Source organism: Bos indicus x Bos taurus, chromosome 17 (assembly GCF_003369695.1).
Source record: "Bos indicus x Bos taurus breed Angus x Brahman F1 hybrid chromosome 17, Bos_hybrid_MaternalHap_v2.0, whole genome shotgun sequence".
NCBI classification, from domain to species: Eukaryota; Metazoa; Chordata; class Mammalia; order Artiodactyla; family Bovidae; genus Bos; species Bos indicus x Bos taurus.
In genome coordinates, this window is record NC_040092.1 from 37,326,143 (window position 1) to 37,348,125 (window position 21,983).

At 34.9% G+C, this 21,983-nt stretch overlaps 1 protein-coding gene across 5 annotated transcripts in view; it reads left to right on the forward strand.

The window, feature by feature from the left end:
• The window catches only part of KIAA1109 (KIAA1109 ortholog), a 195,382-nt gene that overhangs the window by 61,858 nt on the left and 111,541 nt on the right, over positions 1-21,983 (forward strand). For 4 of the 5 annotated variants that reach the window (XM_027567282.1, XM_027567285.1, XM_027567284.1 and 1 more), the window contains exons 21-27: positions 1,398-1,625; positions 2,418-2,555; positions 9,886-10,065; positions 12,778-12,906; positions 14,860-14,979; positions 15,680-15,960; positions 20,291-20,541. In XM_027567282.1, the coding sequence (XP_027423083.1) occupies positions 1,398-1,625; positions 2,418-2,555; positions 9,886-10,065; positions 12,778-12,906; positions 14,860-14,979; positions 15,680-15,960; positions 20,291-20,541 (1,327 nt within the window). The remainder of the gene's footprint in view (positions 1-1,397; positions 1,626-2,417; positions 2,556-9,885; positions 10,066-12,777; positions 12,907-14,859; positions 14,980-15,679; positions 15,961-20,290; positions 20,542-21,983) is intronic. The other variant, XM_027567283.1, reaches the window with a different exon arrangement.

Sequence of the window (21,983 nt, forward strand, 5' to 3'; positions counted from 1 at the left end):
CAAAATATTGGAGTTTGAGCTTTAGCATCAGTCCTTCCAAAGAACACCCAGGGTTGATCTCCTTTAGAATGGACTGGTTGGATCTCCTTGCAGTCCAAGGGACTCGCAGGAGTCTTCTCCAACACCACAGTTCAAAAGCATCAATTCTTCAGTGCTCAGCTTTCGTCACAGTCCAACTCTCACATCCATACATGACCACTGGAACAACCATAGCCTTGACTAGACAGACCTTTGTTGGCAAGGTAATGTCTCTGCTTTTTAATATGCTGTCTAGGTTGGTTATAACTTTCCTTCTAAGGAGTAAGCATCTTTTAATTTCATGGCTGCAATCACCATCTGTAGTGATTTTGGAAAAAAAATTAAGTCTGACACTGTTTCCACTGTTCCCCCATCTATTTCCCGTGAAGTGATGGGACCAGGTACTATGATCTTAGTTTTCTGAACGTTGAGCTTTAAGCCAACTTTTTCACTCTCCTCTTTCACTTTCATCAAGAGGCTTTTTAGTTCCTCTTCACTTTCTGCCATAAGGGTGGTGTCATCTGCATATCTGAAGTTATTGATATTTCTCCCAGCAGCCTTGATTCCAGCTTGTGCTACTTCCAGCCCAGCGTTTCTCATGATGTACTCTGCAGAGAAGTTAAATAAGCAGGGTGGCAATATACAGCCTTGACGTACTTCTTTTCCTACTTGGAACCAGTCTGTTGTTCCATGTCCAGTTTTAACTGTTTTTGCATCACCACATGTATATTGAATCTCAGTTGTTTTAACTAAAAAATTCCATAGTAGTACATAAACAAAAATAAGAACAAAGAGCATAGAGAAAGAAAGATATGCCTTTATTTTAAATTTCTTTGTAAATTCTATGTTACCTACGTTAGTAGTTTATTATATTTTGATGCAGACTCTGCATTACAGATTTTATAACAACTTTTTATTCGTGTCAAAAATTTATTACTCTAAATATTAGTACTCACATTCATCATGTTAATTCAGAACTTGTATGAAATATCTACTGAAACAAATTAAAAATCATTAAGTTTTGACACATTTTATAAAATCATTTATAATCCAGTGAACTCTCTGCTTCCATTTATTAAGAATATATAAGACGTAGCTGTTTTTTGTTTTTGCCTTAGTGTCATGCTGACTTCGAGTTGTTACCTATCTTAAACGTCTCTATTACTTTTTTTTCCTCTTTAGTTTTAACTTATGTTTTATTTAGTGTCAGTGTTAGAACTTGAAAGCTTTTTGGATGTTTTATCTTGTTTTCATTTTAGGAAATAGACTAATACTCTAAAATAGGATAAGAAATGCTTAGTTTACAAATTTCAGGCTCTAAGGTGAAGCATTATTGTTACATATCTCTTTTGATAGCAGTTTATTCTTAATATTTATAGGAAAACTACTTTGGGGAAGATGACATGTACATGGATTTTGAAGAGGTTATTTCAAGCCCCGTTCTGTCCCTGTCAACATCATCCAGTTCTGGATGGACTGCTGTTGGGATGGAAAATGATAAAAAAGAAAATGAAAGTTCAGCAAAGTCAATTCATCCACTTACCTTGCGTCCTTGGGATATTACTGTACTTGTTAATTTGTACAAAGTTCATGGACGTCTTCCTGTTGTAAGTGTTTGCATATCAAAACAGTTGAGTCTATTATGAAATCCACCTAGCATAGGAAGTGATGTAGTTTGTGCACATACTTACATAGAATAATTTAGATTCAAAACTGTTGTATATTTATCCTTTTATCTTTATAAAGCTAGTATATTATTTTCTTCATAATCACTTGATCATTGACAATTTTCCTATTTCTCTTCTTTCACTTTAGCTCATTCTTTGCTGTTCTGTATAACTTTAGAATATTTTGCCATGTTGTTGAATTGCTAGATTTACAGTTAGCCTGATGGATATCATAGGACTTTACACTTAGTCTTTATCTCTGACTCTAGATCAGTTTGGGACCTTTTGGTGGAACTATACAAAATCATGATTTAGGCTTGACCCTGGAGGTTGAATTGTGTCATGGGTTTGGATTCTCCATAGTATCCTAGTTTACTCTAAAGATGACCCTTTGGCCTATTGGGGCTGACCTGAAATGAAATTATATTGCCCAAAGAACCCGTGTCCGTTGGAGCCAGGCCAGATGGGGAGAGAGTGGCCCTTGGAGCATTGTGCTGCATATTGGCTCCATATTATGTTCCTAGGGTCTCACAGGAGAGAAATCAGCTCTGGTGCTTAATTAACCTAAGATCATTTTCTGGGATACAGAATAGTTATTTTTGTCAGTAAGCACCATTCTTCCTTTTGAAAAAAATCAAAATTTTTTAATTGTATAAGTGTAATTTTTATTTTTATGTACTTCCTTTGTCTTTAATTTTCTATATATTAATTGTGGTTTTTGCTTGACTTTAGCATGGAACTACTGATGGTCCTGAGTGCCCTACAGCTTTTTTGGAAAGACTATGTTTTGAGATGAAAAAAGGATTTAGGGAGACCATGCTGCAACTTGTCCTGTCACCCCTGAATGTGTTTGTCAGTGATAACTATCAGGTAATGTGAAAGTGAGTTGTGGTAGAGACTCAGAAGTTTATTGTTACTATTTATGGGGTGAAAACAATGTGTTAACTTCTGTGCATGGACTGTATAGCTTTTTAAATTAGGGACCTTCAGTTTAACTGTACTAAGCAGTTTTGTATTGTGTGAATTGTTTCAAGAATTTTAGCTTTTCTTTTTTTCCCCTGCTGTTCCTTATTTATGTGATCCCAAACAATTATTTATCTATTGTTTTTAGAAATTGTAAGAAATACTTTCTGACTTTCTCATATGTTTATGAAAGGGTAAAACAAATTGTATAGAATGTTAGTAGAGTCTGTTGAAAATCACAACCTAGGTTGTAATATTGTTTGTTAATTGCTCAGTCGTGCCTGACTCTTTGCAATACCATGGACCGTAGCCTGCCAGGTTCCTCTGTCCATGGAATTTCCCAGGCAAGGATACTGGAGTGAGTTGCCATTTACTTTTCCAGGAGATCTTCCCAACCCAGGGATCAAACCCAGGTCTCCTACACTGCAGGCGGATTCTTTACCATCTAAGCCACCAAAGAAAGTCCAAGTGTTAATATTAACCAGTGCCATAAACCATAAATGTTGGTCATGGACAGGGAGGCCTGGCATGCTGCAGTCCATGGGGTTGCAAAGAGTTGCACACGACTGAGTGACTGAACTGAACCATAAATCTTGAAAACATGCATATCTATATGAACACTGATTAATTCTTTTCATGCAACATACTTACAAAGTTCTTTGTTAATACTTTCAAGATATCCCTAAAGCTCTTTTGGAAGAGAACTGGTGACATTCATCAAATGGGAATATTTTTACATTCCTGGGTACATTATCACTTTATTATTCTTTTTTTAATGATAATGACTTTTTTTGGCATCTACCCCTTCTTTAAGTCTCTTTCCTACTTTTAGTCAAGTGGTGGGCATTAGAGCTGAGATGGATTTTAATGTAGGACAAAGTAAAATTATAGACAGGGTGATGAATCTGACAGTAAATCATCAACAAATGATAACTCACCATGGATTCTGTGAAGTAACTGACCATCTTATATAAAAGAGCATACCCCTTTGCACTCTTCTGCTATAGTGGGCTTCCCTGGTTGCTCAGCTGGTAAAGAAGCCACCTGTAATGTGGGATACCTGGGTTTGATAAAACTATATTATTTTAATGTAGTAGCTAAAACTTAACACTTAGTGTATACTAGTTTTTGCCATAGAACATGTTTCTTTTTAAAAAAACTTTTATTTCAAGAAATTATAGATTTACAGGAGATTACAGAGATAGTACAGAGAGTTTCTGTGTTTCCTCCATGTTGACCTCATGCATAATTATGGTAAAATATCAAAACCTGGAGACTTTGCTGGTTATAAAAATGTTTTATTGAGTTTATTATGAGGGTCCATATTACCCCTAATTGCACAATTATTGGCATACTTGTACAGAAACAGAAGTGTAAAGTGTGATTTATATGGTGATAAGAAGAGGAATTCATGGAGTAGAGATATCAAGGCAGTAATAGAAGTATTGATACTAGTGACATTTTGTTTCCCAGATGGCAAACACTTTATGATTCATGCTGAAGACAAGCATAGTCTATACATATTCTCTAGGAATTTGCTTATCTACTTAATTTGCTTACATTTTGTAGTGCTAGCATTTCTAAGAAATATTTTTTTCTTTTGTTTCTATACTAATACTCTTTTATGATGGGAAGCTTCACACTGTGACTGCCCTCAAGACTCAATTCTGGATCACTTATCTGTAGCTCCTTATTTCTGGTAGCATTTGTCTTAGTGCACAGCTTCAAGGCTAAGGCTCTAATGTGATGGGTCAGTGACCATGTCTGACGTATGAAGCCACATACTTTTTACTTGATCATCTTATGTCTATTAGTTTTATATTAGGGCTGCCAAAGCAAAGTACCCTACACTAGGTGGCTTAAAACAACAGAAAATTACTCTTCCACAGTTGTGGAGCCTACAAGTCTGAAACTAGTATGTTTGGCAGGGCCATGCCCTCTTTCAAGGCTCCCTTGTCTTTTCCTAGCTTTGGTGGTTGCTAATAGTCCTTGGCATTTCCTGTTTTGTAGCTGCAGAACAGGGAGTCTGTTTTGCATCACTCAAATCTCTGTGTCCATCTTCACTTGGCATTCTCTTCATGAGTCTCTGTGTCTTAAGTTTTCCCCTTACAGGGACACTGTTAATTGGAATAAGGCCCATTGTAATCCAGTGTAACTACATTTTGACTTGATTACATTTGCCAAGACATTGTATCCAAATAAGATCACACTCACAGGTACCTGAGCTTAGGAATTGAATATCTTTGTAGGGGACACAATTCAACCCACAGAGTGATGTAAGCCATAGTACTATTCAGAATGTAGTCTTTACTGATATACCAGGTAGTCTTTACCTTTAGGACAACCCAAGATCCACATGTTTGTTTATGTTTTTGGTTTTTTGACAGTGAATGGTGAGAGAAAGTATAGAACCCTGGATGATGTTTGGTTTTTGGCTTGGGCAGTTAACCAAGCTAGTGCATGATAAAGAATATGGGAGGAGGAACTGCTTTACAGGGGAAGAGTATGAGTTTCTGGGAATGTTGGGTTTGAAGTACCAGGAAATCAACCTTTATTTTCTAGCATTTTCCAAAGAATGAGCTGCATTATCTTTGTGAAGTAACTCAGATAAACTCACCTAAGTGTCTGCGTAGGTAGAATGTCTTTCAGAAGTCATAAATAGTTGACTTTTTGATGGTATTCTAATACACTAACAACAGATGCATATGCAGGCATCCGGCATTCTTGGAAAATACATTTGGATGGTCCCTGTGATAAATACATTTGGATAGATAGTCCCATCTAACCATCTCATCCTCTGCCGTCCCCTTCTCCTCTTGCCCTCAATCTTTCCAGCATCAGGGTCTTTTCCAATGAGTTGGTTCTTTACATCAGGTGACCAGAGTATTGGAGCTTCAACGTCAGCATCGGTCCATCCAGTGAATATTCAAGATTGATTTCCTTTAGGATCAATATTTGTATATATATACTCACTATAATTTCTTTTTCCATTCATCCACAGATAGACACTTAGGTTATCTCCATATCTTGGCTGTTGTAAATAATACTGCAGTGAACTTGGGGATGCATGTATCTCTTTGAATTAGTTGTTTCATTTCCTTCGAATAACTACCCAGAAGTGGAATTGCTGAATCATATGGCAGTTCTAATTTTTGAGGAACCACCATTATCTTCCATAGTAGCTTTACCAATTTATATTCTCCTTAATAGTGCACAAGGGTTTTTTTTTTTCACATCCACACTAACATTTGTTATTTGTTTTTGATGACAGGCATTCTAACAGGTGTGAGGTGATAGGTCACTGTGATTTTGATTTGCATTTCCCTGATGCTTAGTGATGTGTCAGTTGATCATCTGCATGCCCTCTTTCGGAAAATATTCATATTCTCTGACCATTTTTTATATTGGATTGTTTGCCTTTTTTATATATTTTAGATTTTAGTCCTGTATCAGATTTATGACTGGCAAATATTTTTTTCCTTCTGCTGGTTGCCTTTCCATTTGTTGATAGTTGCCTTTCCTTTGAAGAAGCATTTTAGTTTGACATAGTCCCACTTGTTTATTTTTACTATTGTTGCTTTGCCTTTGGTGTTAGATTCAAAAACAATCACCAAGCTTATGTCAGAGAATCTACTGCTGATATTTTCTTCCAGGAGTTTTTTGGTTTCAGGTCTTACATTCAAGTCCGTAATTCAATTTTAGTTGATTTTTGTGTGTGGTATAAAATAGTGATCATGTTTCATTCTTTTAGTATGTGGTACCCAGTTTTCCCAGCACTGACTATTGAAGAGGCTCTTATTTCCTCATTATATATTTTTGGATCCTCTGTCATAAATTAACTGACCGTATATATGTGTGTTTATTTCTGGGCTCTCTATTTTGTTCCATTGATTTATGTGTCTGTTTTTATGCTAATACCATACTGTTTTGATTATCACAGCTTTGTGATAGAGTTTTAGGTAAGAGAATATGATGCCTCCAGTTTTGTTCTTCAAGATTACTTTGGCTATTTGGGATTTTTGTGTTTCTATACAAATTTTAGGAGTATTTGCTATTTCTTTGAAAGATGGCATTAGAATTTTGATGGGGTTGCATTGAGTCTATCAATTGCTTTGGGCAGTGTGAACATTTGAACAGTATTGATTCATCTAAGCCAAGATCCATATGTATCTTTGAACTCAAGAAAAGCTATCAAAAACTTTATATTGAGAATTATAGAATATCAATGCCAGAAGTCATCTTCATTGACCATCCTCTCCAGCTGCCTCACAGAAAATAGAAGGGAATTGAGAATTATAGAGTATCAAGGCCAGAAGTCATCTTCATTGACCATCCTCTCCAGCTGCCTCACAGAAAATAGAAGGGAATTGATGCCTCACAGAAAATAGAAGGGAATAGGTGATTTTATATACTGTCACACAGCTTAGACAAAAAATGTATCAGAAGACTCTCTAGAGCTTTTATTATAGTCACAATTTGAAATGACCTTTTAAGAATACCATATGAATTAGATTTAGCCCTATCCTTAAAAACACTTGTTAATGAATGCAGTTTCCAAAATTTGTGCTGAAACAAGGAACATTAACCCTGTAAGATTGCCTGCACATACACACTAAAAAGACTGTCATGGTAAAATTAAGATGATTAATTTCAAGTGTAAAAAGTGCTGCATGGAAAGGAATGAAGTGCTTTGGTAGCATATAATGGCTTTGAGGTAACTGTTGTTATTCAGTCACTAAGTCATGTCCTACTCTGCAACCCCATGGATTGCAGCATGCCAAGCTCCTCTGTCCTCCACTGTCTCCTGGAGTTTGTTCAGATTCAGGTCCATTGAGTTGGTGATGCTAGCTAACCATTTCATCCTCTGCTGCCCTCTTCTCCTTTTGCCTTCAGTCTTTCCTAGCATCAGGGTCTTTTCCAGTGAGTTGGCTGATTGCATCAGCTGGCCAAAGTATTGGAGCTTCAGCTTCAGAATCAGTGAATATTCAGGATTGATTTCCTTTAGGATTGACTGGTTTGATCTCCTTGCTGTCCAAGGAACTCTCAAGTGTTTTCTCTAGCACCACAATTTGAAACCATCAATTCTTCAGGGCTCAGCCTTCTTTAAGGTCCAACTCTTACATTCGTACATGACTACTAGAAAAGCTATAGCTTTGACTATATGGACCTTTGTCGGCAAAGTGATATTTCTGGTTTTTAATATGCTGTCTAGGTTTTTCATAGCTTTTTCCAGGGAGCAAGCATCTTTTAATTTTATGTCTGCAGTCACCACTTGCTTTGATTTTGGAGCTTAAGGAAATCAAATCTGTCACTATTTCTACTTTACCCCATCTGTTTGCTATGAAGTGATGGGACTGGATGCCATGATCTTCATTTTTTGAATGTTGAGTTTCAAGCCAACTTTTTCACTCTCCTCTTTCACCCTCATCAAGAGGCTCTTTAGTTCCCTATCACTTTTCCCATTAGGGTGGTATCATCTGCATATCTGAAGTTTTTGATAATTCTTCCAACAGTCTTCATTCCAGCTTGTGATTTATCCAGGCTGGCATTTCTCATGCTGTACTCTGCATATAAATTAAATAAGCAGGGTGACAGTATACAGCCTTGTCATAGCCATTTTCCAATTTTGAACCAGTCATTTGTTCCATGTCTGGTTCTAACAGTTGCTTCTTGACTTGCATACAGGTTCTCAGGAGGCAGGTAAGGTGATCTGCTATTCCCATCTCTTTAAGAGTTTTTGATACTTTGTTGTAATCTACACAGTCAAGGGTTTTATTTATTTATTTTTTTTAAATTTTATTTTTAAACTTTACATAATTGTATTAGTTTTGCCAAATATCAAAATGAATCCATCACAGGTATACATGTGCTCCCCATCCTGAACCCTCTTCCCTCCTCCCTCCCCATACCATCCCTCTGGGTCGTCCCAGTGCACTAGCCCCAAGCATCCAGTATCGTGCATTGAACCTGGACTGGCATCTCGTTTCATACATGATATTTTACATGTTTCAATGCCATTCTCCCAAATCTTCCCACCCTCTCCCTCTCCCACAGAGTCCATAAGACTGTTCCATACATCAGTGTTTCTTTTGCTGTCTCGTACACAGGGTTATTGTTATCATCTTTCTAAATTCCATATATATGCGTTAGTATACTGTATTGGTGTTTTTCCTTCTGGCTTACTTCACTCTGTATAATAGGCTCCAGTTTCATCCACCTCATTAGAACTGATTCAAATGAATTCTTTTTAATGGCTGAGTAATACTCCATTGTATATGTCGTAATCTACACAGTCAAGGGTTTTAGTATAGTCAGTGAAACAGACTTGTTTTTCTGGAATTCTCTTGCTTTCTCTGTGATCCAGCAAATGTTGATAATTTGATCTCTGGTCTTGAGGTAAGAACATGGTAAAACTTGCCTTTTTAAAAGGTCTCTGTGGTGTTCTTGTAGAGTATGAAGCAGAACAGTGTAAAAGCAAATGCTGGGAGATCCTGGCAAGAGGGTGTATTATTTGAACCAGGATGATAGCAGGAAGCTGAAAGAAACTCAGTGCATTTGTGAGAGACTGGGAGGTAGATTCTATAAAAATTGGCGACTGATGGGTAGGGCGTTACCAAACTTACTTGATTCTTTGTTCCTAATAACAATCTGTGAACCTAGTGTTCCATGGAATGCCCTATTTTAAGACATATCCTTTCTGAATAAGTGTTAGAAATTTTCTCTTTGAAATGTTGCTGCTTTTTAGTTATGAGTATATAATTATTCTCTGTAAGAGGAATCTCTCCTTTTAATATTTACATAATTCTCAAAATCTTTCTGGAAGATGGTTTTCTTTGCTAGTTCCTCATTATGGTCTTAATGGGTCTTTTTTCTTCCATGTTATTTTCTTCTTTTTGATACTTTAATCTCATGATTCCTGCCTTGTCACAAAAGATTGGTCTCTCACATTCCCTGTTAGTCAGAATACTTGTTTCTTTTTATTTATTGAGGCGCCTACCAAAGAGAAGTCTGCATTTTTTTTAAGACTTTGCTGTCTTGCTTTGCAGTTGGGCTTTTACAGATAATGTCACTAAAGAAGCTGAACTCAGACTACTTTTATGGATACAAGGTTGTGTTAAGAGCTTTGGATCCTAAAGTCTTATTTTCCATAGAGCATGTTTTACCATTTGTTTGTCTCTGGGGGAAAAAGCAAGTAGCAATTATAAATGCTGATTTTTCTTATGCTTATTGTTTTCAGCAGCGACCGCCTGTGGATGAAGTGCTGAGGGAAGGTCACATCAATTTGTCAGGTCTCCAGCTGAGAGCACACGCTATGTTCTCAGCGGAAGGTCTTCCTTTGGGAAGTGATTCCTTAGAATACGCATGGCTAATTGATGTGCAGGCCGGAAGCCTTACAGCGAAGGTCACAGCACCACAGGTATGTTCTCAGGTCTCGGAGTGCTATCCCTGTCTTCCTTTTTCCTTTCCTGACCCACGTCCCCAAGAAAAAGTTGTATGCCCATTTGAATGTTCATTTTACTTCCACTTGCCATTAAGGATTTTCTTAGTCATGGATGAGTCAGAGACAAGTTTCAGTGTTCTGGGCCACATAAAATTGATGGGTATAATTTTTTATAGTCCTGTATAATGTTTTCAAGACTTTCTTTGAGAAGAACTCAGGATGAGAAGTTTCTGGAATTCAAGTTATATATTATTAAAATTATATTACTTGTCTCTCCACTGTTGGAACAATCTTGTTTTTCCAGTACATAGGCTAATTTTCTGAGAACTTTACTTTTTTGTATATTTCTTAGGTAGGATTTCAAAGAGGCATTTATAATTAAGGTAGCATGTTTCTTCACTTGTCATGTCCTAAAGCAAGGTAGCATTATTTGAATCTACACTTAGTGATATAGATACTGATTTAGAAAAATAACAATGAATTTATTGGCAGAAAATCTCATGTAGAAGACTAGTTGTAATCCCTTTGGATAAGTTCTCCTTCCCTCTCAAGGTCCCACTTAGTCTTTAGGAGTCTCAGGGCTTAAGGTTACTGTCAGCCTCCCTGACAAAGGTTCTGCATCCACAGGTTCAACCAGTCATGGATTCAGCCCACTGCAGCTGTGAAGCCTGTGGATACAGAGGCTGACTGTAACCCTTAGTTCTAGAATGGGCCATTGAAATTTAGCGAAATGTTTGTATTACTGTAAAATTTCACCTGTTGAGACAAATATAGTTAAACCTCATTTTCTTATGTTTCACAGATTTTGCTTTCTGGTTGTAGGTTTGTTTTTTTTTAACAAATTGAAGGTTTGTGGCAATGCTGCATCAAGAAAGTCTGTTAGCACCATTTTTCTGATAGCATTTGTTCAATTTATGTATCTGTCTCACATTTTGGTAATTCTTGCACTATTTCAGACTTTTTCATTATTGATCTTTTATGTTAGTTACTATTTCAAAAGGATCGTGACTCATTGAAGGCTCAGTTTAGCATTTTTTAACAATAAAGTGCCTTTTAATTAAGATATGTATGTTGTTTTTTTTAAGATATAATGCTGTTGTACACAGGATAGACTACTAGTTACTTGTAAACATAACTTATATGCACTGGAAAACCAAAAAATTTGTGACTCACTTTATTGTGATACTCACAATGTTGCAGATTTACTGTGGTGGTTTGGAACCAAATCCACAGTATCTGTGAGGTATGCCTGTGTTTATAACATGCATTTCATAATCAGTGTTTCAAAAGATTGAAATGTGGTGGACATGTACATAACTCAGGTTTTGGTAGAATTACAAAATGAGTGTGAAACATGTAATTTAGAGGTAGGTAGTGGCAACCTGCAGATAAATAAAGACTGTTGTTTGTTGTTGTTGTTTAATTGCTAAGTAGTGTCTGACTCTTTGTGACCCCATGGACCGTAGTCTACCAGGCTCCTCTGTCCATAGAATTTCCCAGGCACGAATACTGGAGTGGGTTGCCATTCTCTTCTCCATGGGATCTTCCCGACCCAGGGATCAAGCTCAGGTATTCTGCCATGGCAGGCGGTCTCTTTATCACTGAGCCACCAGAATAGATAACTTGTATTGATTATATCTGAAGGAAATAGTTGAAGGGAAGCAAAAATTAAGATTCTAGAAATAGTAGGAAAATGAGTAGAATTGAAAAGGGATATTTTATATAAAAATGATGGAAATAAACATATAATAATGGGTGAAAACAAATATTTAGTGCTTACATACCTCATAACTATTTTTATCTGCCATTTTCTGTCTCTAAATCTATAAGTAAAAACTGAAGCATATAATAAAAACAGCTTATTCCCTAACAAGCATGCAATGAAGCCATGCTGACTCTTCAAGACTGGACACAGTTCTTTTAACCTAAAGATTGCTAGAATCTCAGCTTTTATTAGAAGTTGAAACATTTCTCTTTCTTCTACACTGAAATCCTGGCATCACTGTTTCTATCAAGGTTCATGAATCCATTGGTGCTTTTAGTGTTTATTCCATTCTTTGTGTATTTTAAAAGTAAATTCATATTTTCTGAGAGTTTAAATTATGTACTTTTTGGTGGGGGTGGGGATAATACAGTGTATACCCCTGGCTCCATGTTTATTGTAAACTAATAAATTGTGACCCTAAGATTTTTAAAAAACTCAAGATTTGATGAAAATTGATATATACTTAAACTTCTATTCATGAAAGTTCTTTAATCTTCAGAATACCTGATTTTCTAAAATTTTTGCTTAGTAGATATAAATTTCACTTTGAACCTTGATTTATTGTCACATAGAGAATTCTAGGTGCTTTTCTGTGCACGGAATTCTGACTAGTCATGTAAGAAGAAAGATACAAACTTTAAGAAAAATAACGGGCTTTAGAGGTTGCTGAAGTTTCATTTTTCAGTTGAAATGATTTTTCATTTTGGCAATGCATTTTGTCATTTACAAATGAACAGTAACATAAGCTTATAAATGATGTCAAGGTAGAAAAATGATATTGGCTAACAAGTAGATTATATAGCAGGTATAAGGCACTGTTTGGATTATTTCAAGCTGTATTAATATTCTTGATAAACTTTTGAACCGTGAACACTTATTTAGGATGCTAACAGTGTTGTCAACCTGTCATGGCTTATTTGTAGCTGGCTTGTCTCTTGGAGTGGGGACAGACATTTATTTTTCATGTGGTATGTCGAGAGTATGAACTGGAAAGACCAAAATCAGTAGTAGTATGTCAGCATGGAATTGATCGACGCTTCTGTGAATCCAAGGTATGTTAAAAATATGTTAGCAGTATTACAAATGTTTATGGGTTTTTTCAAAATGAAAGTTCACTTTTTTCAATTAAGAAAATTATTTTGCTAATTTATAGTCATTTTTATTTAGTTGTAAATATCTAAAATGAGGTAATTCTTAAAACATACATTCACAAGTAAATGGAGATATTATAAATTTGTATCTCTTAAATTTTTATTGTTAACATTAACATCTTACTGCGTTATTACACTAACTCTTTGGGATATAGCTGTGCATTTATGTAGAAGATTTAGAAGTTGGAGGAGGAAGAAGGTTGAATTCCTTGCATGACGTTGTTGGCAGACCCTTCTGGAACATACACGTTCTCCTATAATGTGATTAATAATGTTGGGCATTTGCCTAGTTTCCTGACCCTAAATCTTATGCTCTTTCTACAACATAGCACTACTGTGGCTAAGGGTCATTACACTACTTTGAAGAGGGTTGTAAGAAGTATATAATAATTCCTGAAATCATGTACAGTGAGATGCATGGTGTTATTTTGTAGTAAAGAATGTTACTTATGAACTTGGAGTGTGGAACATTTTTTAAAGTATGTTCATTTGAGAAATTAGCAACTTGAAACATTGCAGTTTCGGAGTGACCCTAGTTCTGCATCATAGAGATAACCATTTCTAATAGTTTGGCTTTTCTTTCCAGTTTCTTTTCTGTATGTCTTTCCTTTCTTTTTTCTTTTGTATACAAACCATATGTTTGCTATTGTATTACCGTGAATTGGAAATAATTCATTCAGCTTTTAATTTTATATCCAAAAAAATCAGTAACCTGTGCTTATTTATCATCAATAAAACAGCTATAATTGGTGATAAAAATTACTTTTTTCTTGTTATAAACACAACGCCAGGCTCTGGGGAATTGGTTCCTTAGTCATTAGTTTCTTATGGGTAATTTGTTCATGCTTGTAGGCATCTCCTCCCTTTATTTTTTTTAATACTAAAAGCTTTTTAAGTTGTATTGTAATTAAAAAAAAAATCAACTCCATTGAGCCATAAATTCCATACAGTAAATTCACCCCCTTTAAGTTGGAGTTTTGAGAAATGTTACATGTACTGATGTAACCATTACCGCCAATAAAGATCTAGAACATTTCTGTCACCTTAGCAAATTCCTTAGTAACCCTTTGCAGTCAGTCACTATTCCTTGCAGCCCCTGATATTCTTTCTGTCATTTTAGATGAGAGTCTTTAAAAGGCCTATTTTGTGTGGAGGAAATACATTAGTATAGAGCACTGACTGTCATATGAGACATCTTCCTTGTAGTCCTGGCTCTGCTACTGATGAGCAGAGTACATGCTGTTGGGTTGATACTTTACTCAGAACTGCTGTTTCACAAAGAAGTTCATTGAAGTTGGTGATGTGTATGTTATCTTCCAACCTAATCATGACTAAATCTATGTTTTAGGAATAAATAATAAAATAACAAAAATAAATGTGTGTGGACTTTTCAAGATATCAGCGTAATGTTACAGTTCATATATTTGTGGATGTGTAAAAATGTGCATGTGTATCGAGTAGGAAATACTCTTAAAATCTTAAAACTTTGAATTCCTATACAGTTCGTACAAACCTGTGATATTATTTATCAGTTTACTTTGCTATTCTCTTTAAGTTTTAATAACAAATTACATTTGTATTCTGTCAATGTTGTTGCCTGCCACTTTTGAATGAAAGTGACGCATGGTTATTTATGAGTTAGTTTTCTTAATTGGCAAGAATTTAATTACTGATTATTTCATTTATCATTATAAATATATCTCTATATAATTTATCATTATTAAAAGGTGAAATTTAATTGATAATTTAAAATACACATGTAACTAGAATTTTGTTTTGTTAAATAAGCACACTTACATATCAAAATAATTAATTGATGGTGAAGAATTAAGAGTTGAATCCATTTCATTTTAGTTGAGTTGTATTTCTGGGCCTTGTCCAACTTCAGATGACTTGAAGTATACCATGACTCGTTTAGCAGTAGATGGAGCTGATATTTATATTGTGGAGCATGGCTGTGCTACAAATATAAAGGTACACATTTGTCTGTTTCTTGGTCAGTGTAATCCTTTTTCCTTTTAGCCAAACCAAACCTCTATTTCTTGAAGTAAATCACATATTTATAGTTTGCCATCACAGAATACTATGAAATTCTAGGAGGGAGCTTTCTATTTTTTCACCTGTCTTCTTTTCCAGTCTTATTTTCTTTCAAAGCATACTTTTACTACCTTTTTATTTTACTGAATTTTTATAAACTTGCTTTATGGCTGGAATATAAGCTAGTAGGTTGCTTTTATGACAGGAACATAAACTCATAATGTTTTTAGACGATTTAATTTTGAATGCCTTTAGGCTTTATTTATTTAACTTCTTGCCTGGCTGGAAACATTTATTTGCCACCTCTGCTTTAAGGGTTACTGCTGAAAATCAGGCATTAAGATTACTTAAGGAATAAGGCATTAAGATTCATTTGTTGCTACCCTTCTTATTTTTCTTTTCTCCTTCTCTCATTACATTTGGAATTATAGTCTTCTCCTTTCATCCTCTTTTTAAATTTGAATGTTTATTTTTATTCTGTTGCTTTATCTTTTCTGTTTCCACTTTCTCATTTTTCCTTTCTTTCTTCCATTTGTCAGGCTATTTGAAGTAATTACCTATTCTATAGTTTACTGTAATAAGTTGCTTAAAAATACAGAAACTACAGTTTTGTTTCTTTTTCTTCATTCAACTTTAGATGGGTGCAATTCGGGTTGCAAACTGTAATCTTCACAATCAGTCGGTTGGGGAAGGAATAAGTGCTGCAATTCAGGATTTTCAAGTGAGACAGTATATTGAACAATTAAATAATTCCAGAGTTGGACTTCAGCCTGCAGTACTACGGAGGGCCTATTGGCTTGAAGCTGGGTCAGCCAACTTAGGACTTATCACTGTTGATATTGCATTAGCTGCTGATCATCATTCTAAACATGAGGCACAAAGACATTTCTTAGAAACTCATGATGCCAGAACTAAGAGGTAAGTGAGATTTAGGAATGGTAATCAAGTTCAAATGGAAAGTATTAGATAATTATAGAGGAAATCCTACTGTTAGGAATAAAATAAGAACATCTTAAAGACTGAATGTGATCATGCTGGGTACACTTTAATGAGTAAATAAGAATCTGGTATCTAAGTAATCACATAGTATCTATCATCTCTGATGGTGTGGTTGCTGGGAAAAAAATATTTTCTGATATGTTTCTAAGCCCATGCTATGTGTGTCCATAGTGAAACAAATATAAATTACTGACCCCCCCATAACATTTTGTAATACATTTACACCCCTTCTTTCTCACCATAGCCCTCCACTTCCAATTTGTCATTCCTAGAAAACACCATTACTAATCACCATTTATTCTACAAAACTTCTGTTGTAGGTCTTCACAGTTGCAGGGAAGACAAAAAGTACCTAAACCTTAAGAAATGATTTTTAAATAGTTTCCAAAGCTTCTTACTGAATTACATCTGTTTAAAATGATAGTATGACTTTTTCCATCCTCATCTCTTCCCTTCTAAAGTTTCTAAAGCTTATTTTAAAAATAGAGAAAACTACTAAGAAATAAAGGACAATAATTATCATAATTCTACCACATTGAATCTGTTACATTTCTTCCCAGTATTTTTAATGTATTTCTGTTAAACTTGAAATCATCCTGTATTTGCACTTTAAAATTCTGCATTTCTGTAATTGTTGCCTTTTTTTAAAAAAAAGCAAAAGAACCCATTTTTTTTGTTTGATTTTACCAACAGCAAAGTAAGATTTTGGGGGAATAGTAAAGAACTGCAATTCAAGACAAGCAAACTTTGGCAAAACATAGGCAGGTTTGGAGAACAGAGGAGAGGGGCTTGCTTCTATAGAGGAAAGGAAATTGGAGAGGCTGTCTGCTTCTTCATTGGCTGCAGCCCTTCGGCAGCTTGTTTTTCCTGGGTCAGAAGGCTGGGGTCTGTGAACTGTACTTAGCCATTTCCCATATTTTAAATATATAGATTGTTTCTAAATTTCTCACTGTAAATGGAAGCTTTTCCCACAATTTCTGGGTATATCCTTTAAATAGTTTCCTCAGAAGGGTGTGTGACTGTTAAAAACTGAGCTTTTGATATGCTTTCCCAAGTTACTTCCTAGGACTCGTATTTCAGTTTATATTCCCAGCGGCTGTTTAAGAGAGTCTCTTTCTTACTGCATGTTTGCCACCCTCTCAGTGTTTTATAATAACTGAAAGGTGGTATCTCTTTATTTTGCATTTGTTTATTTGGGGATTATTTAATACTTTTTTCAGATACTTATTGGATATTTTCCCTCATTTGTGAATTGCCTGCTAGTATCCTATATACATTTATTTATTGGGATCTTGGTGTATTTCTTACCAATTTTTAAGAACTCTAGAAAGATTATTGCCCTTTTTTGATCCCCGTTACTGATATTTTGCAGTTTGTTTCATTTATTTTTCTTATGTTAAATAGATTTTAATTTTATGTATTCAAATATGTTCACCTTTCCATTTTATAATTTTTTGTACTAATTTGAGAGCACTTTGCTAGTAATCACATGACCCGTGTACTTTATTTTTTACTATTCTATTTTTGTTATTAACATAAAACTCTAAACCATCTGGATTTTTTTTTTTATGGTATGTGTGCATTAATACAGCCAAGGATGTAAATAGTTTTTTTGGGTTTTGTTTTTTTGCAAATATCTGTTCAAATATAGGAAAACCAACAAACTAGTACTTAACACCTACTCATTTCACAAAATGTTTAGATATTTTCACCTATTAATTTTTCCCAAAGAACTGTTTTTCTAGTTAAAAGAAATCCTATTGAGGTTTTTATTGAGATTACATTAATCTTTTAGGTTTATTTAAGATACTGGTATCTTATAAATCTATTAAGAAAACTCATCTGTGGACAATGTTGTTTAAAAACACATTTTGGTTTCTTTGTTCACTATGGCCTTGGAAGCCAGTTGGTATGAAGACAGTGCCTGTAGATCAGATGGTAGAGCAGGGTGATAGTGAAGCTGAGGAGGTGGCTCCATGTGACTTCAGGTGCCTCACTGAGGTTAGTTTCAGTGCTCTGATTGGTTAAGAATTGTGAAGTTTGAGATTTTATCCTACTTACTAGCTAAGAAGTTATCCTGCCACAGTTTACTGTGAGTGCTAGCAGAAGACGTGTGAAACCTGGTGAGAGACACAGGACTTTATTATAGCAAAAGTACTAGCCAGAGTCAAATGTGTTTGCATTGGTTCCCCATGTCCCCCAAATAGGATTGCCAGAGAAAATATAGGATGCGCGGTTAAAATTGTTGCAGATAAACAACAGAAAACTCTTTAGTATAAAAATACACCACCTGTTACATGGCACAAACTTATTTTTATTTGCCAAACCTGGCACCGCTATCCCTGAGTCCCATGGGGATGTCAGAAAAGACCCATGATGGATGTCTGCACATAGTAGACATTATTACTTCTGCATTACAGAAGTGGAACACTGAGCTTAGGTAACTTTTACCACTTTTATATTAAGTGGAGTGAGCCTGCTCTTTTCCAGAACCCTGAGAAGTAGCCTGGTCAGAGCCTTGCATTCTTGGCGTATCCGGCAAGCAAAAACAGGTAACCTGCCTGTGGTGAATTGCTTCTCCCTACATGGTAGCTCTAATGATACCACTCTAATGGCAGAAAGCAAAGAGGAACTAAAGAGCCTCTTGATGAGGGTGAAAGAGGAGAGTGAAAACGCTGGCTTAAAATTCAACATTCAAAAAAACTAAGTTCATGGCATCCAGTCCCATCACTTTGTGGCAAATGGATGGGGAAAAAGTGGAAAGTGGAAACAGTGACAGATTTTATTTTCTTGGGCTCCCAAATCACTGCGGATGGTGACTGCAGCCAGGAAATTAATTTAATAAGCCTTCCCAATGATTCTTTTTTATTTAAACTTTTTATTTTGTGTTGGGATATAGCCAGTTAACAAACAGTGTTGTGATTGAGGTGAACGGCAAAGGGACTCAGCCATACATATACACCTCCCAGTGATTCTAATGTGAGCCGAAGTTTGAGAACTAGTACATTGGTTTATATAAAGATAGGGACAGGTAGGATACATTTGTTGCACAACTAATGTATTCCAGATTTTGCATAATGCGTTTTACATACCTTATACATATTTTTCCTTTTGTCTTGTCCAGACTGATGTTCCTCTTCTAACTTGATATATTTATTTCTTCACTTCTAACTTGATATATTTATTCCATCTCATCTTTTACATCTCAAATATTATTTTTTTGTAATAATATTTCATTATTTTCTTTGTCACAATAGCCTCTTCTTTATCTTAGAGCACTTTACTGTAACTTATGATTAGATACTATTTGTGTGACCTGTCTTTGCCCACCATAAACTTCATATGGATAAGGTTATGTCAGTTTTGCTTAGCACCATTCAAGGCACATAGTAGATATTTTCAAGGAATATAAATGAATGACTGTAAAAAGGAAATGAAATACTTATTCTGTCTTCCTGTGAGCGCCCTGAGGATCCAATGAGATAATGCATGTGGAAAAGCTTAGAAAAATGGACTGTTAATACGAGGTTTTATTATTTAAAGTTGAAAAAGGAATAAAAATATATTTCTCAGATTTCTATAATATTTTTAAGGAAGGAGGGTAGTTAACGGCTGATAATTTTGTGTGGGGGTCACTCACAGAGCCTAAAGAATTTTACAGACAATTACTCTTACTGTCTTAATTCTTCATTCAGAGTCCTTATTACAAAATCACAATTTTTTTTCTAAAATAGAGAGTGATGTCTTATTTTGATTTTATTGAGAATTTCTTACTTCCCTCGTATTTATAACATTTTGGTGTACTAAATTTACCATATGACTAAGTCTTTGCAATGCTAAATATTATAATCTATTAAGCATAATCTATACTAATAGTTCTATCTGTTTTTTAAATTAGTGCTTAAATTTTTAGTTCTTTTGAGAATGTTTTCTGCTGTCTTTGAAGTGGATTTAAATATATATATATATATATACACACTTTATCTCTTTGATTTTTTTAAAATTTATGTTCTGTTTCTCATTATTGTTCCTACTTATTTTCATCTCACCATGGTGAGACTTTTTTTTTTAAGAAAGGCAAAATAATTAAAAAGATAGTCCATAGTAAAAACAAACCTTTGTGTTTAACTTGTCTTTTAAAAACATTAACAGTTAACATATTTAATTATTTGCTCAAAAGTTTCTGATTCCTAATGAGTTTTTGTTATGTTGTTGTTCTTTTGTTTCTTTTGTTGTGTGTTCTATTTAGGTTGTGGTTTTTGTGGCCAGATGATACCCTGAAGAATAAGAGGTGTAAGAACAAGTGTGGTTGTCTTGGTGGCTGCAGATTCTTTGGTGGCACAGTAACTGGCCTAGATTTCTTCAAACTTGAAGAGTTGACACCTTCCAGTAGCTCTGCATTTTCAAGCACAAGTGCAGAGTCTGATATGTATTATGGACAGTCTCTGCTTCAGCCTGGAGAATGGATTATTACTAAAGAAGTTCCCAAAATTGTAGATGGTAGTGTGTTGTCACTTATATTTATCTTTTGTTATCTTCATTCCTATGTCATTCTGAGAGAAGTTCAGTGTTACTTTGTTCAAATTGGTTTTTTGAGCAGTCTTTTATGTAGGCTTTAGTTATAATCTGTCTTTGTTTTGCAGGTGATTTAACGATAGCCAGATAAGACCTAGTGAGTTTTTCAGAGTTGCACAAGGCAAAAGTAGATTTACTGTTCAGATCTCCTGCTGTCAATATGGGTGATTTTTCCTAGCCCAGCTTTAAATATTTGCATATATGTCATTATTTCCCTAGAACCTAGATTCCAGAAATACACTTAGGAATAGCTGTGCTTTAAGTTTATAATTGTTTTACCAGTTTACTTCTATAGGAAAAACTTAACAATAGTAATATGTATACTATTGGCTCTCATGTTATCCACTGCTTTTGCAAAATACTCTTCTTACGACTTTAATCATCCATGTCAAGAAATTTGGTGTTTCCTTAGAGCCTGTAGGATAACTTTACAGATACATGAGTTTGGTATGAACAGTGAATGGTGGATTTAGGCATATTGAATTTATATCTATCTATTATCTTTTCTCCAAAGACTTCAGAAATACATCTTCCATTGTGTTTCTTAATTGTGTATTCCTACAATTAAATGCAATACATACTGGTAAAGTGGTCATACTGTCAAGAAGTGAAATTTAGGAAAAGTCTTGATATTGCACTAGTATTTAGTGCAATAGTACTAGTATTTAGTGCAATATTGCACTAATATTTAGCCCTTTTCCGTTGATCCATTCAAAATAATTAACTTAGCTCTGCCTTTTGTCAGTAGACAAAATAGAAAAGAAGTATTAAGTATTTAGCAATAGTATTTAGTGCAATATTGCACTAGTACTTAGTCCTTTTCCCTTGATACATTGAAAATAATTAACTTAGCTCTGCCTTTTGTCAGTAGACAAAATAGAAAAGAAGTAGTTTTAACTTTTAACAATTTATTGGCTTGATTGTCATGTATATGGAGCTCTTAGAGGAAAGAGTGGGAAATATGTATGCCAAATTCTTGTTTAAATGATTTTTCACTTAATATTAATAAATTGTACATGCTAGTTTAAGGTTACTTGACTTCAGCAGTTTTACCAGAATAAGAGCGGATTACCTTACAAAATCAGCAAATACCAAAACTTCTTGACATTTAAAGGACTAGAAAGATATGAAACAAAATTTACTTAGCTATCTTCTTATAATATTACCTTTTTACTTTTGAATAATATTTGTTTTTAAAGATTTTCATAAGCATTTCTCGTTTCATCCTCAAGCTAACCATGTGAGTTCTTTATTTTCCCTGTTTGTGGTGAAATAACTGAGGTTCATCACTGAGACTGAGTTGCATGAAGTCATTCAGTCATGTATGTGGCTGAGCAGAAACCAGAATCAAGATTATTAAAGCCACT